Source organism: Callorhinus ursinus, unplaced genomic scaffold (genome assembly GCF_003265705.2).
Source record: "Callorhinus ursinus isolate GAN/ISIS: 27379988/994484 unplaced genomic scaffold, GSC_fseal_2.0 scaffold1, whole genome shotgun sequence".
Lineage (NCBI taxonomy): Eukaryota > Metazoa > Chordata > Mammalia > Carnivora > Otariidae > Callorhinus > Callorhinus ursinus.
This window is the reverse complement of record NW_027397063.1, coordinates 136,782,868-136,800,176: the sequence shown is the minus strand read 5'-3', so window position 1 is coordinate 136,800,176 and position 17,309 is coordinate 136,782,868. Positions and strand designations below refer to the sequence as shown.

At 42.1% G+C, this 17,309-nt stretch overlaps 1 protein-coding gene and 1 pseudogene across 2 annotated transcripts in view; one reads left to right on the top strand and one right to left on the bottom strand.

Annotated features, from left to right (window-relative positions):
- CMTM8 (CKLF like MARVEL transmembrane domain containing 8) overlaps nucleotides 1-16,526 on the bottom strand; it is a 109,926-nt gene extending 93,400 nt beyond the window's left edge. For both annotated transcript variants that reach the window (XM_025870660.2, XM_025870653.2), the window contains exon 1: nucleotides 14,220-16,526. In XM_025870660.2, coding sequence (XP_025726445.1) covers nucleotides 14,220-14,366 — 147 coding nt within the window. In that variant the 5' untranslated portion in view covers nucleotides 14,367-16,526. The remainder of the gene's footprint in view (nucleotides 1-14,219) is intronic.
- Nucleotides 6,304-6,390, top strand: LOC112834831 (U2 spliceosomal RNA; annotated as a pseudogene).
- Nucleotides 16,527-17,309: the final 783 nt, after the last annotated feature.

Below are 17,309 nucleotides of genomic sequence, written 5' to 3'. Positions count from 1 at the left end.
ATTATATAAAAATCCAATCAAAAGCCAATGCAGTTTGACAGGAGAGAGGGGACACAGCAGCGTAGGGCTTAAAAAAATTCTAAAAGTTATGCCTGAGGTGGTTTCCCCTAGCAGATGTTAAAACGTATCCTAGAACCACAAATATTAGAACATGGGAACAAAGACCGGAATAGAGCAGTTGTCAATATATCCTGTGGGGACAAGTGAACAGACATTTGGAAACAAAGTTAGAGCTCGAATTTATACCTTCTGCTACAATAAATTGCAATATGAAGGTTAAATACTAAAAAGTACTAAAAGAAAAAGGTTAAATACTAAAGTATTTGGTTTTTGTTAGTGAGGTACAAACTTTTAAGCACAATGTCAAATGTGGGGGGGGAATGAAATGAATAAATTTGAAGATAAACTTTGGATTTTGTAAATAAAATCATCACCAATAAAATTACGGTGTGATAGGCTGGAAAAAATATTTGCAACACAGAGAGAAGGTCAATATTCCTTCTGTACATTAAAAATACCTATAAGTGAATAACAAAACAGCTGAACTTCTCTTTCAAGGTAGCTGACCAGACCTGTATGCTTACCTCTTCATCCTCTCTAAATCCCACTGAAATGACCAAAAAACCAAACCAAACCAAACAAACAAACAAAACCCACAAGTAACTTAAAAATACAGAGTAGTGCTTGGGCGCCTGGGTGGCTCAGTTGGTTAAGCTGCGTTTGGCTCAGGTCATGATCCCAGGGTCCTGCAATCAAGACCCACGGGGAGCCTGCTTCTTCCTCTCCCTCTGCTTGCTGCTCCCCCTGCTTGTGCATGCTCTCTCTCCCTCTCCCTCCCTCTCTCTCCCTCTCTCTCCCTGTCACATAAATAAATAAAATCTTAAAAAAAAAAAATAGACGAGTGCTGAAAAGCTGGATAGCGCAGCAGCAGCAGTGAGGGACGCAGGAACAAACTAATGACAAACATGGGATTTCTAACCTAAAGCTCTGGAAAGGAAAATTGAGGACCTATCAAAAAAGGGAGGCTTCCAAACAGACCCTCAGAAAAATCCAGACTATAGTTAACAACAGAAGTGGGAGAAGGGATAGGCCGAGAGTAATCTGCTAATTATGAATCTGAAGGCTTAGAAGCTGCCAAGTTAATCATCGTCTCCCCGATTCCCTCCAGCAGTTACTTCTGGAAATAGTCCCCAAGACAAAGCTTCAAGACAGCCAGATGCTTCAACAAGCTATGTGCACACCTCATAGAAAAGTACACAGAGGTACACTATTCCTTAATGTCCCCCCTTCGCCGGATTAATATTTCTCTTCCTCTGGAAACAAAACAAAACAAAACTGACTAGGTATAGGTCATGTGATGAAAACCTGTGTTCACTGCCAGAGGCACAGGATTCTCACTCACACTAAGCACTCTCCAGCCATCTCATCTACAATTACAAACCAACAAACATGAATCACCAAAGACTGAGGAAATCTGCCAGAGAAGGAGCCAACAGATTCAACAAACAGAAGAGGTCTCTCCGCAAAGTGTAAATACACTAAAGGGTCTTAAAATGATTCAATTAAAAAAAAAGAAGCAATCGGGCTACAAACTAAAAAGAATGACAAACTGTTGGGATTTTAAAATATCAAAGCCCCAAAAAACCATACTCCCCAGAAAATCTGAATTGGGGCTGGAACTGTTATTTCCCTAAAACTCTGCAAAGAACAAAGAGAAGGAAAGTTTGGGGGCGGGGGAAGCAAGGAGATACTGAAGACAGTTTAATCTTTCCTGGAACTTCCGGACTGAATAAAGAGTTTTTGGAAGGAGAAAACAGAACAGATGCAGGAAATACAAAAAGGTTTTCTGTGCTGAAGAGAGATTTGGATATTAGTTATATGGGTCCAATGAAGGCTGATAAATGAAAAATGCTTCTCTAGACACATAGTGGTAAATTTTATGATCTCTACAGATCTCTAAACATAGGGAGAAAATTCCAAAGGCTTCTAGGGAGATTTAAAAAAAACCATTTGGTTGCTTAAAAGGAAATAAGAACATTATTCCCACAGAGGAGTGGGTTTATAGCCTAGGGCAAACAAGCCCTCTGACTTAAATATTACAAAGATTATGTTCTGCAAGAGATGCAAAGGACATATTCTCAGCAGGGATCACCAGGGGACATCAGGCTTGAACCGCCCTGAGAGAGGGACTTCAGGTCCTCTCCATCAATACCAGGTTGGGACAACAGCATTCTGTCTACCCAGGGAGAGACCCCATCAGGACTCCGAAAACTCCAAGTGAGGGTTTAACAATCTTCTTTAATTCCCAACCACAACAACCTGAATGAAGCGCCAGTATAATTACCAGATACAGTTGCAAAACTACCTTTCACAAATTATTTCATCCCAATAAAACAACATTCCACCCACAATTTCTTGCTATACCACCAATGCCATCTTTCTACATTCTCATGGGTAATGCAACATGCAAGTCACTTCATGCAAGGCTGGGCTGCAACCAAGTCTGGGGGAATGCACAATCATGAATGGACAAGACCTGGGAGGGATTGAACCTCAAGGCCTATCTAGGGTCTACCAGACCATCATGTCTCTTATTAACAGTACTGGATGCTTGAAGATAATGAAGCAAGGTCTTCAAAGAATTAATGAAAAGAAATGCTAGGACCTATAATTTTATACCAAATTATTATTCAAGTATGAAGATAAAAGAAAAATGTTTTTAGATGTGCAATAATTTAAAAAGTTTACCATCTTCAAAGTCTTTCTAAAACAATTACTCAAGGAGTTATCTGGAAATTGAAAAATAAGAAAGTAAATGACACAAAAAATTGACAAAAGAGTGTGAAAAAATCTAAACTTGTTAAGTCTAAATAGTTGTTCAGTAATGTGGGTGGGAAGCTTCAGACAACCAGCAAGAGACAATTCCTAAGAAATCAACTTTTTAAAAAGTAGTGCAGTGGGGTGCTTGGCTGACTTGGTTAGTGGAGCGTGTGACTCTTAATCTTGGGGCTGTGGGTTTGAGCCCCGTGCTGGGTGTAGAGATTATTTAAAAAACAAATTCATTAACTAAAAAAATCTTTAAAAAATAAATAAAAAGTAGTGCAGGGATTATAAAATAGTGCATCCACTCTGGAAAAAAAACTCAGGCAGTTTCTCAAATGGTTAAAAGTAGAGTTTTCATATGATCCAGCAATTCTACTCCTAGGAATACATGCAAGAGAAATGAAAATATATGTCTACAAAAAAACTTGTACATGAATATTTTTAGCAGCATTATCAACAATATTTAAAAGGTAGAAAAACCCTTGGGGCACATGGGTGGCTCAGTCCTTAAGCGTCTGCCTTCGGCTCAGGTGATGATCCCAGGGTCCTGGGATGGAGCCCTGCACTGGGCCCCCTGCTCAGTGGGAGGCCTGCTTCTCCTGCTTCTCAATCATATGCGGCGTTTGAGAAACAAAACAAACAAACAAGCAAAGGGGGGAAAAAAGAGAGAATAAGACAAAACAAGAAACAAACTCTTACCTAGAGAGAACAAATTAATGGTTACCAGAAGGGAAGGGGTGACAGTATGGGTGAAGTGGGTGAGGGGGACAGGGGAGTGCACTGATTCTGACGAGTACTAGGCAATGTGTGAAATTGCTGAATCACTATATTGTACACCTGAAACTAATAGAACACTGTATGTTAACTGGAATTAAAATAAAAACTTAAATAAAATAGTTGATTTTATGTTTTGTGAATCTCACTTCAATTCAAAATAAAGGGACAAGAATATAACAGATAAATGTTAGCCAAAAAAGTTTGTATGGCAATATTAAAGTCAAACAAAATAGATCACAGCAAATGAATCAAAAAGGTTGGTCTTACATGAGTGTAGAAACAACCAAATATAATATTAACAAATTAAATTCAAGAGTAAAAAAAATGTTTTAAACTATAATAGAATATTAAAAGAATATAACTAAGTAGAGATTTATTCCAAGATCACAAGAATGATTCAACATTTGATTTTCTAATATGATCCACTCCATTAGCAAATTAAGGGAAATAAAACCCTGGATGATCACATTGATAAACACTCCTCCCCCCAAATCCTATCTTCTAAATTCAGTAATCGTTTTTGATTAAAACAGGTACAAGTTAAACTTCCTTTCCTTAACTCAATAAGGAATGTATACCAGAACCTGTAGTTAAACGTGTACTATCATTAAGACATTGGAAAGAGCCCAACTAAAGTTATGAGCCAGCCAAGGACACTCATATCATCCCAACCATTCAACATTACACTGGTAGTGCCAACCTATGCAATAATGAAAAAAAAAAAAAAGTAAAGTATAAATATAAAAAGGAAAAGAAAACAATCCAGGGCGCCTGGGTGGCTCAGTTGGTTAAGTGTCTGCTTTTGGCTCAGGTCATGATCCTGGGGTCCTGGGATCGAGCCCCACATTAGGCTCTGCACTCAGCAGGGAGTCTTCTCCCTCTGCCCCTCTCCCCAACTTGTGTTCTCACTCTCATGTTCTCTCTCTCTCTAATAACCAAATAAAATCTTTAAAAAAAGAGAAAAAGAAAACAATCCTTATTCACAGATACTACTATAATTTACTTGTAACAGAAATAAAACTATTAGAACTAGTAAGTCAAAGAAGATGGCAACACACAAGATTGAAATAAGAAAAATAACAGCTTCCTTATAAACCACAAATAATCAGAAATTTATAAATCCAATCAATTTTTGACAAATCTCCCTTATCAAAATTGAGAATTCTTAATTCTAGTAAGAAATACATAAGGGGTGCCTGGGTGGTTCAGTCAGTTGGGCGTCTACCTTCTGCTCAGGTCACAATCCCAGGGTCCTGGGATTGAGCCCTGTGCACTGGGCTCCCTACTCAGTGGGGAATCTGCTTGTCCCTCTCCTTCTGCCCTTCCTCCCACTCATGCTCTCTCTCACTCACTCTCTCTCTCTCAAATAAATAAATATTTTTAAAAACCATGTAAGATTCATTTGGAAAAAACTGAGGACTTTAAGAGCATAAATTGACCCAAATAAATAGAGAGATACAATATTCCTAGGTTATAAGATTCAATATCATATTAATTTATAAGATTAATTATAATTAATTATATTAATTTATAAATTATCAAATTAATTTATAAATTTAATACAACTCAAGTTGTATTAAAGAGGGTTTAAGGAACACTGATTCTGAAAATCACTTGTATTAGTGTAAATATAGAAGAATAGCAAATACAAAAATCTGTAAGACTTTACTGGATATTAAAATTCATGATGAAGCTACAGTAATTAAAAGGGTTTGGAATTGACTCAGGAATAGGACACATTAGGGTCAAGAAATAGTTACACATATATGTAATATGATATGACTAATGGTGAGACTACATATCCATTTGGGGAAAAAGGTGAAATCACATTCTTACCTTATACACACAAAAGGAACTTATGGCTTAAGATGGTAAATACTTTTAACACTAAAAAAAAATTCTACTATATTTTCTTCAAATATCTGCAAAATCCTGGGGGTAGGGAAGCCATGTTTAAGCAAAGTAAACCCTAGAAGGCTAAATAAAGATAACAGTTTAAAGATTTTAGTTATTTATTTATTTATTTAGAAAGCATCCAAGGGAGGGAGAGAATCTCAGGCAGACTCCATCCTGAGCAGAGAGCCTGATGTGGGGCGTGATCTCACGACCCTGAGATCATGACCTGAGCCGAAATCAAGAGTCTGACACTTAACCAACTGAGCCATCCAGGCACCCCAAAGATAACAGTTTAGATTTCATGCAAATTAGAAACTTATTTTGAGGAAGATGGCATGCTATTAACAAGCAACAAAGAAAATTAATACCCATAGTATATAGAAAACTTATAAATAAGAACATAGAAAAATACCAAGGTATTATTAAATGATGAAATAGTTGCAGAATTTATGTAACATGCTCATATACAGAAAAAGGTCTGAGAGAAATGTGAATGGTAAGTACGTCAAGGCAGGTGGGTAGATGAGGGGTGGCATGAAGGACATAGGTTAGCAGAGACTTTCAGTTTTCATTCTATATATAAATGATTTGAAATTTATCTTTACAATGAGCACTTATTACTTTGCTGTAGGCTTCTTTAATTCCATTAACTCATAAATACATCCTCGTTATAAAAAATGTAAACTTGTAAAAAGATAAGCAGTTAAAAAGCAAACAACCCATTCAAACACATTCTCCAAAGCAATCTTACTTCTCTCCTGGGAGGTAACAGTCATTTAAGTTTTCTCTTTCTCTTTTATATCTTTTATCACTTCTCGGCCTTTTGGCTAAGATCAAGTGTAATCTCTCTCTTTTATATCTTTAAAACATTTTTTAAAGAAAGAAAGAGCCCATGTTTTAAATGAAGAGGAAAAAACAAGCAGTTACCAAAAGAAATAAATGGTTGATGAGCATATTTAAAATATTCAACTTTAATAATCACAGAAATGCAAATAAAAACAATTTGTTCTTTTTCACATATCCGGGGTCCCCTAAATATCAGCTGATGTTCTTTCTGACTAATGGTGTCTATGCCAAACTAGTTTTTATTGTTTTGAGTATCTCCCACTCCAACAAAATTGGCAAATATTAAAAGAAAGTTTGAGTATTTGCAGAAACAAACCCTGTTACACACTGAAATACCACTAGAGGAAATGCAAATTGGTATAAACTTTTCTGTACAACTTGGCAGCAGAATCAAAAGTCTTAACACATATGCTAAACCACACACAAAAAAAACTATTAGAACCAATAAATGAGGTCATCAAAATTATAGGATACAAGATCAAGGATACAGAACTCAACTGGATTTCTATGCTTTAATAATGAACAGACTGAAGATGAAATTAAGAAAATAATTCCATTTGCAAGAGCATCAAATAGAATAAAATACTTAGGAAGAAATTTAACAAAAGAAAAATAAGACCTGTGTGCTGAAAACTACAAAACATTGTTGAAAGAAATTAGAGAAAACCTAATTAAATGGCAAGACATTCCATGTTCATGAATTGGAAAATTTAATTTTGTTAAGATGGCAATACTCCCCAAATTGATCTACAGATTCAACACAATCCATATTGAAATTTCAGCTGCCCCTTTTTGCAGAAATTGACAAACTGATACTAAAACTCATATGGAAATGCAAGGGACCCAGGATAGCCAAAAAACAATTTTGAAAAAAGAAAAATTTGGCACACTCATAACTTCTGATTTCAAAACTTTCTACAAAGCTACAGTAATCAGTATAGTGCGGTACTGGCCAAAAGACACAGAGATCAATGGAATAGAACTGAGAATCCAGAAATACACCCTTATGCTACATTTGATTTTTGACAAGGGTGCCAAGACAATTCAATGAGAGAAAAATAGTCTTTTCAACAAATGGTGCTGGGACAATTAGCTAACCATATAGAAAAGAATCAACTTAGACCCCTATCTCACACTATATAAAAGTAACTCAAAATGCATCACAGACTCAAAGGTAAGACAAAACCATACAACTTTTAGGAGGATACATAAAAGTAAATCTTCATGACCTTGGGTTAAGAAAGTCTTCTCAGATATGATATCAAAAGCATAAGCCACAAAAGAAAAAATGTATATAAATTGGACTTTATCAAATTAAGAATCTTTGCACTTCAAAGGACATCATCACATAAAGTGAAAAGACAACCCACAGAATGGAAGAAAAATATTTGCAAATCATCTATCTGATAAAAGACTTGTATCCAGAATATGTAAAGAGCTCTTACAACTCAACAATAAGATAATTTTTTAAACGGCAAGGGATTTGAACAGATATTTCCCCGAAGAAGATACATAAGTGACAAATAAGCATATGAAGAGCTGCTCAACATCATTAGTCGTTAGAGAAATACAAACCAAAACCACAATGAGATACCACTTCACACCCTGTAGGATGCCCAGAATCAAAAAGACAGAAAATAATCTTAGTGAGGATGTAGAGAAATGGGAACTCGGATTGCTGGCCGGATTGTAATGTAGTGCAGCCACTTTGAAAACAGTCTAGCAGTGCTTCAAGCTATTAAACAAAGACTTACCCTATGACTCAGCCATTCCATTCCTACGTAGTGCCCAAGAGAAGTGAAAACATATGTCCACAAAAAAACTTTGTTCATGAAGGTTGATAGCAGCATTATTCATAATAGCCAAAATGTGGAAACAACCCAAATGTCCATCAATTGATGAATAAACAAAATAATATATATATAAAACAACGGAATATTATTCAGCAAAAAAAGGAATGAAGTACTGATACATACTATAGCATGGATGACCACTGACAGCATCATACTAAGTAAAGGAAACCAGACAGAAAGGACCACATATTATAGGGCCATTTTTGTGAAATGTCCAGAATAGCCAAATCTAGAGTCAGAAAGCAGACTAGTGGTTACGAAGGGCTGAGAGGAGGGAAGAACAAGAAGTAACTGCTCATAGGTATGAGGTTTCTTTCTGAGGCGACAAAGATGTTCTAAAATAGTAGTACAACTCTGTGAGTACCCTAAAAATCCTTGAATTGTACACGTTAAAAAGGTCGATTTTATGATCTATCTCCATAGGGCTGCTTTTTAAGAATGCATATGCTAAATTTAACTCACAGAACTCTACACTAAAAAGGGTGAATTTTCCTGGACACCTCAATAAATTTGACTTTAAAGAAAATTCATAGACTTTTTATTCAATTCTAAGTACTCATCCTTAGAGAACACTAAAGAACCACCAGAAAGAGTTAGCATAAAGGAAGTTTGTTACATTTTTAAAGGAAAGAAACATAACCTGAACAGTAAGGGCCTGGATATTTATGGAATACTATGTGGCTATTAAGAATGTCATAAGAAATTAATTATTAATGAGGAAAGGTAATTTATCAGGACTCAGCAGGACACCTGGCACTTTCAGATTGGGTAATCCGAGTTGAGTTTAATAAAGGTGTTATTTATAAAGCAGGATGCAGGAAAACCACAGTGATAGTGCAGGGCCTGGCAGTGGTGAGCAGCTGGAAGTGAATGGCTATCGGAGGCCAGGAAAAACAGCTGTGTGCAGAGGGTTGCCAGACAGCCCGCCTTGCATGGAGGGACACAGTCAACCTGCTGAGAGTCAGCAGGGAGGGATCCCAGGGACTAAATACCCAGAACCAGCTCCCCTTTTCACCCCCCAATCCCCTGCAGGTACCACTTTTGGATGAATCCAGTGAAACGTCAGAGGGGAGCCCCTTGAGACAGTCCATGCAAGTCAGCCTTCAGGGTGGAGAACAGAGTGGAGAAGGGTGTAGAGTGGATCTGAGGGACAAATGGGAGATATCCAGCCCAGATGGCCATAGCAGTAAACCAAAGAATAGTTTACAAGTGACTGCATCAAAAAAAAAAAAAAATACAGAAAAATGATACATAACCACTTGAAAAATTCTGGAATGGTTTATTCCAAGTGCTAAATAGTGATTCACTCAGAGTTCTTTTACAGTGGTGCTGTTGGCAATTGGTAAAGCAATTCATTGTTGGGGACTGTCTCATGCACTTCAGGACATTTAGCGACCCTGACCCCCAGGGCACTAAACACCAGCAGAAGCTTCAGGTATTACAATAAACAATTTTTTTTTCTTTAATCCTATCCACTCCTAGTACCATGCCTGTTAGGAACCACCATGGGGGCTAGAATGACAGGGGGTTTTTCTTAACTACATTTTTCTATTTTTCTACAAAGACTAGGTATTGTTTTGTGAAATGAAAACTATGTTCACTGTTTTTTGTTTTTTAAGAATTCAACAGGATAGTATGATTTAGATTCCAGGTCTCAGTAAACTCTATTTGTCCTTCCCCACCTAAGTCTGCTCATGACAGTAAGCATATGAAAGGTGACCTAACATTATTACACGATGCTGTAATTCATTTCAAAGTCACCGATAACAGGAAGGGTGCAATTAACTCAGCTTCTGACAAATCACTTTAATTCTTCAAGTACTCGTAATTGTCATAAGATCACAGCATCCTACAAGTCACAGGTCAAGTACTGGATTGCTTCTAGCTTTTATAAAACTTTAAACGGAAGGAAATGACTACAATTTGGTTTCAACACAATGTTACATTGGCACAGCCTGAAGTGTTTGAGTAGGTTAGTTACGACCACTCACTCCTGGGGGAAAGCCAGGGCTAGGGAATTTGACAACAGATTTGGGGAAACATTGTGTTTTGTTCTCAATTATTTCATTTCTCCCAGATTCAAGCAGGAAGTCAGAGTCTTAGCAATTCTTTGTCTCAGTATTTGGGGTTTTTTCAAGGCAGAAAGTAATATTCTTCTGGGCACAGGTCTATCTTAATGCCAGTCCGCGCCGGGACAGCAATAGTTTGAAACCTGCTCCCCTCACCCCCCATAAAGAATCAGTGGTACTGGATGGCATTACCTTCAAGAAACCAGCCACGGTAAGCCACATCCCGATTTAGACATTAAAACATGAACAAAAAAGTATCTTAGATCAAGAAAGCATATATCATTTAAGATAATACTTCACATTTTTTATTTTAGAAATTCCCCTAACTTAAAAAAGTATTTTTAGTTTAATAGCTTTTCACTACTGATAATAATTTAAACCAGCAAAACTTGGTGGAAAAATAATTTCAGAATATGTAACAAAACCCTTAAATTTGTGCACTCTTTGACATACAATTGTACTTTAAAGAACTTTTCCAAAAAAAAAAAAAAAAAGAACTTTTCCTTGAAAAAAATCACTGGATAAATGTGGAAAGAGGGACAAAGAAGGAAAATTGCCATAGCACTAGGTATACTAGTAAAACCTAGAAACATGTTAGGTTTTATTTTTTTTGAACTTTTATTCATTTTTGAGAGAGAGAGAGAGCGCACGTGTGCGCTGTGGATGAGTGGGGGGGGGCGGGAGACAGAGGGTGAGGGAGAGAGAATCGCAAGCTGGCTCCACACTCCACACCCAGCACAGAGCCCAGTGCAGGCTCGATCCCACAACCCTGAGATCTGAGCCAAAATCAAGAGGCAGACACCCAACCAACTGAGCCACCCAGGCACCCCCAAAATATGGAAATGGAGGAAATCAAATACGGTACTTCCTTACAACAGAAACTATAATAACTGAGAAATCCGAGATCCTGAGAAATGTTTATGGCATGGTAATTGAACACGGCATGTCCGAACCCCTGAGTAAAATTACAAGAAAATATATGCATAGAAAAAAAGGATAAAAGGAGTTTCAGGAAAAAAAAAAACCAAACCAGAAAACAGAAAGGTAAAAATCAGTTTAAAAAAATCTCCTTACATATACATGAGCTTTCTGGATTGAAAGAAGACATGAGGTCCTCATTATAATGGAAGAAAATGGCCTCAGAGGAAAGCACATTAGTGTGATCTGACAGATCTGTTAGGAGAAAGATCCAGAAGGGAAAGGAAAGGAAAGGATGAAGAATTGAAATTTATGAAAACAAAAAACAGAATAGCTCAAAGATAATGGAGAACTGCTTTCAAAATTCTGCAGGAAAACAAGTTCCAATCTAACATTCTTTACCTAGTCAAACTATTAATTATGTGTAACAGTCAATTCAAGGTGTTTTGGAAGACGTAAATCTCAATCCACACATAATCCTTTCTCAGGAAACGACTAAAGTCTGTGTGGTCCCCCCACTGGGAGGAAGGCAAAACAGACAGGGACACTGGTCAGGAGAAGCAGGGGACCCAACCCAGAAGAGAAGGGGAGAGAAAGACTCTCCAGGGTGCTGCTGCAGGAGACCCCATGCCCAGGTGAGCAGGCCGGGTGGGGGGGGGGGGGGAACGGGCAAGTCAGAGGCTCCCAGACAGGATTGGTCATGAGATGACCTCGATAGACTCCCAGATGTCTCTCATTTGACTGATAGATTTTGACAATTAAGGTAAAATTAGTGATTAAACAGCTAGAGAATGAAGAAATGGAAAAAGAAAATTACCGACTCCAGGGAAACAAATTGGGCAGGAAAGGAAAAGGGCTCATAGACCACTCAGTGGCTCAACTGAGAACAATGTCTATGGTGTCCTAAGGTCAACACTACACTGGTTATTAATCTCACCCAAAATATTGTGGGAGACAGGAAGGCTATATGTATAATACAGGGTGGGGGATGGGTCAAAGAGGGCTAAAGCCTCTTCTCTCAGAGGCGGAAGCCAGTGGATAACACCTACAACTGGGGGGAAAAAATCAAGGAACAGATTATAAACGTTTATGGCTCTAAGAGATTGGAAAGTGAGGAGACGCGGGGGCAAACTTACAACTCTGCCTGTTAACACTGACTCTTTAAAAACATCTGCATGGGGCGCCTGGGTGGCTCAGTTGGTTAAGCGACTGCCTTCGGCTCAGGTCATGATCCCGGAGTCCCGGAATCAAGTCCCGCATCGGGCTCCCGGCTCAGCGGGGAGCCTGCTTCTCCCTCTGACCTTCTCCCCTCTCATGCTGTTTCTCTCTCTCTCTCTCTCTCAAATAAATAAATAAAATCTTTAAAAAAATAAATAAATAAAACGTGCATGTATAGTTGTCAAAAATAAAAATTGAACTATTGTAGTGGTATGGGTAATTTTTCTTACCTGTTTTTCCATCTTAAAACAATTTATTGAGATCTAAAAAGATACATGCCAAAGTATCAACCACTCGTGGTTATTTCTAGGGATGGGATTGTGGGCCATTTACATTTTGTCCTTCACTTTTCTATTTTCTGAAAAAGCATGGAACATAGAGCACATCGGTCAGAAATCAGAAAACAAGAGGCATTTTACTTCATTCCTGATCCGAAACCACCCCTGGGGGAGAAGCCCCCATCTCTGACTTTAGCTTTGTTTGTTCTGCTCAAGCAGGGAAGCCTGCCAACTACTTCATTCACACAGCAAATATTTGTCGAATTCCTATAAGCCAGGCCCTGCAAGGTGAGTCCAATACCTTAGTTTTTTTTATTGGGTCTCCTGAAGTCCTCAATACCAACTGCGGGAACCAGCTAGGGGCTGAGCTGAGCCAACGCTTCTCAAACTTTATGTGCAGGGGAATCGATTCAGTAGATTCTGGGGTGGGGTCTGAGATTTCCGAGGAGCAGGGAAGCTACTTGATGTACACAGGTTTTGTTGGGGGCTTCTCGGAGAAAGCATCTGAGTCTTCTGCCACATCTATATCACCATAGCTCGCATTCTCTAACCCCACATAAGCTAGATTTCAACTCCACAAATGCGTAAATGAATGTGTGTGACATATAATGGAAAGGGGACTGGTGAGACAGCTGGGAAGGATACCCCTTAGCAGTTAAGAGCAGGGCCCTGGGGTCAGGCTGGCCTGGGGTTGAATCGCAGTCCCACCACCCCCAGGTATGACTGACTTCCCCTCGCTCTGCCTCAGTTTCTTCTCATGTAAAATGGAATAACTGAAGCCACCTTTACAGGGTAGGGCTGTTGTGTGGGTTACATGAGGGCACAAAGGCATTTAAAGGTCTTGAGAGGACCCCTGCCCATGGTGAGGTCAATAAACAGTAGCCATCACTAGCTGTTTACAGGGCTCCAGCCAAGAAGGACTGGCTGGGACTTCAGGAGAAATCACTTGATCTCTTAGCCTCCATGTCCTATGAAGAGGAGAATGCCCAAGGCAGGCCTCCTCCCCAGGAATGTTCTGAGCCTAAACCAGGCAGGAAAACTTCTGGTCCTCAACGGGGCTGAAACCCTCAGATTTTACGCAGGAAAAGTTTCTTAATTCACCTCAATTTTACTACCAGGGAGATAAATAGGCAAAGAAAAAAGTCCCCTCCGCTCCCCTATATTTTAGAAAGCTTTGCTTTCAGGGAGGAGCCATCCACGTGGAGATGAGGGAAGGGAGACATCAGGTGTCCATGACAGTCATTAAAACAAACTCCACGCCCACCAAGCATCCCGCTCCCAAGAGACGCCACGACCACCGAGAGGGCCCAGCAAGTCGGGTCTCTCCCCCAGCAGACATCCTGAGGGTCACGACCCTCTTGCCCAGAAGAGCGCAAGGTGATCGGGCCTCGCTCGAAGAGGGGGTCTCTGAGTTTTGCACTCTGGGAAGAAGGCGAGACTGAGCAAAAAGGGTTCCCTGGAAGCGGGTCTGCGGAGGCACGACGCCCGAGTCCACCAGCGCCGCCCCCCCCCACCCCCAACCGCGCGCGCTCGGCACTCACGATCTCCGCCACGATGAGGAGCCCGGGCAGGGTGCGGAGGAACTCCCGGTCGTAGGCGAAGCTGCTGCTGCTGGTGGAAAAGTTCTCGGCGAAGGAGCTGGCAGTGGTGGTGACGGTCTGCGAGCGGACGCGCTGCGGCTCCTCCATCGCCGCGCCTCGGCCGGGCTGGCCCCTCCTCGGGGACCCCCCGCGCGTCTGGCGCTGCCCTGGCGGCCCGGAGCCCTGGGGACACCGGCGGGGGGGAGGGGAGCGCTGCGGGCGCGGGGAGGGAGGCGCGCCGGGGGCGTCCCCCCGGGACTGTCCCGCCGCGGCGCGTGTCGTGCGAGTGCCCGGCGCCCCCCGCTTCTCGGCGCGGGGCTCTCGGGCTGCGCTGGGGCCCGGGAGGAGGAGGAGACCGCGCTAGGGGAGACCGCCGGGCGGCCGAGCTAGGCGCCAGAGGCCGGGAGGAGGGGAGGGGGCGTGGAGAGGGGCGGGCGCGAGGCGGGCTGGAGAAGGACCGCCCCGCGGAGGCGCTGCGGGTCTGCCGCCTGCCTCTTCACCTGTTGCAGGGGACAGTGCGGCCAGGGTCGCGGGGCTGGCCGCGCGGAGGAGAGGGCGCGGGGGGTCCCGGGCGCCTGTTGCAACCCGCCCGCCCAGCCTCCGCCAGGCCCCGCCCCCTCGTGCTGGCTGCTCCGCTGACCTGTCTCCTTCCACCTGGCGGCGGGGCCGGGGCTGCGCGGCCGCCGGGAAAGCGGGGCCCCTGAGGGGCTCCGAGGCCCCGGGAGCCACCCACTGCGCGATAACAGAGGCCGGGGGTCGGGAGGTGACTCCAACGCGAGAAAGAGCCGCCGGAACTCTGACCCGGCCGGACCTTAGACCCGAGATCGATGCGAGGCCGCCGCGACTGCCTGGGAGCCAGCCTGAGCCTCTCCCCCTCCCTCTGCGGCCGCCACCGCGGGCCGGCGTTATTTCCTGCCCCTCCTGTCGGGAACAATTTGAGGAACCAACCTAATCTCTGGGCTTCGAGGGCGAGACTCTTCCAGGCGCTCGCAGTGGCTCTATCGGGGATTCGTGGAGTCTAGGTGACGGCGCCTGGCCCGGAGACTGGACGGGGGAGTTTTGGGGGGGGGGGTTCCCGCTCAGGATGAATCGGTGTGACCATCCCCTCGCACTCGGAAGGAAATGTTTGGGGGGGTGGAAGGTTGAAAGGTGTGGGTTAAGTCAAACGGGCTGTGCTTTTCTGGGATGGGGGAGGGGATGAGGGTGCCGCGTGAGTGAGACAGCTTGTTACGGGGTCAAGTTAGACCTGAGCTCCAACGCGGCACTTGCGTGTTTCAGCTGTATGACCCTGAGCCAGTGGGCTCCACCCCTTTCGGCTTCAGTGGTGCCACCTGTAAAATGCAGGCTCTGAGAGACTGGTCCTCTCGCCAAAAAGAGGATCTTCTGGGTGGTCCCTCCCTCTCTTTTGTAAAAGGCTGGCTGGCAAGAACCGAATTTTATTCGGAAACCACCAAAAGGAAAGGAATGATAATTTGGTCACAAATAGAGGGTTGCTTCCAGGTCACAGGAAAGGCCTTCCCTCTGATCTGCTCCAAGACAGATCAAAAAAGAGGTCAGAAGGGACATTTTATTCACCATGTCCTATCAGTTGAGAAGAAAGAAAAACTGAATCTAATAAAACAAGGAATTCGTTTCTTTTTAAGTCTAGGGCCTTGTCAGGATTACCTCAGGGAGTAAAAGTTAAGGCTTCAACAGCATTATAAAGATGAGGATTTGGAGAAACTCCATCCATGAGAGTTTACTAAGCACCTTGTGCTGGTGGGTAAATGCAACAAAAATGGAAATAATGGCACTCCCCCCTAGAGCAATGGTTCTCTCACCTAGGAATTTGTCAGAAATGCAAGTTCTCAAGCCCCACCCTAGATCCACTGAGTCAGAAACTCTTGAGGACAGAGCCCAAGAAGCTGTGTTTGAACCGGCCCTCTAAGGAGCTCTGATACACACTTTAGTTTGAGAGCTTCTGCTTCAGAGAACCTGGCCATGCAGCTGGGGAGATCAGGGGTGCACATAGAAAGTGGCTGGGAAAAAGTCTATGGCATCACGCATGACATTTAGTGAATGCAGGAAGACCGGAAGGAAGTCTAGACAACTCTATTTCTGTAATACAAAGGACAATTCCTTCTCAAAAAAAAAAAAAAAAACCAAAAAACCCTTGGGCCCAGGTGAATTTCAAAATTCAGATTTTTTTTTAATTTAAAAAAGTAAAATACGCACAGACCATATCCTACATAACACCCTTGGTGAGGTCTAGAGTGGCTCTTTCATCAAATGCAGTCATTTTCTGCCATAAAAAATATATAAATGACGTGTGTTTGGGTTATCTCTTGCAATGTAATAAACGCTCCCAAAACATTAGTGGTTTAAAATAACAACCATCTTATTTGCTCATGAATCTGGGGGTCAGGAATTTGGGCAGGGTTTGGCTGACAGTTTCTTCTGCTCGGTGTTGTGTTGCATGGAGTCGTTCACTCAGCAGCTTTCAGCTGATGGCTGGGCAGTTCTAGAGAGTCCAAAAAGGCTTCGCTGACATTCTGTTGGCTCCCATTCTGGCACTTCAGTGCTCCTCTGCGTAGCCTCTCTCTCTTCATGAAACCTGGGTGTCCTCACAGTATGGTAGGCTCAGAGTCGCTGGACTTCTACATGGCGACTGTCTTCCAGAACATTCCAAGAGGGGCAAAAGCAGAAGTTGTAGATGTCTTAAGGCCCAGCCTTGAGAGCTACACAGAACCATTTCCAGCACATTCTATTGGTCAAGGCCAGTGACAAGAGCAGCCTAGATTCAAACGGGGGAAAGAGATACCACCTCTGGCTGGGAGAAGCAGAAATGAATGGTGGCCATCTTTTGATCCATGAAGTAGGATAAAAAAAGACCATAAATATCATCACATCAGTTTAGGTCACGTTTTCCATAAAATAAATTTTCTGCAAACTTAAGAAGAAACTATTAGTTTTCAGCCTTTGAAATTCCAGAATCGCAAAGAAGCAATTATACACTGGATGCTGACAAATGGGCTGCCCCTTTCCAACTGCTGCCTAAGTTGCGGTGCTCCT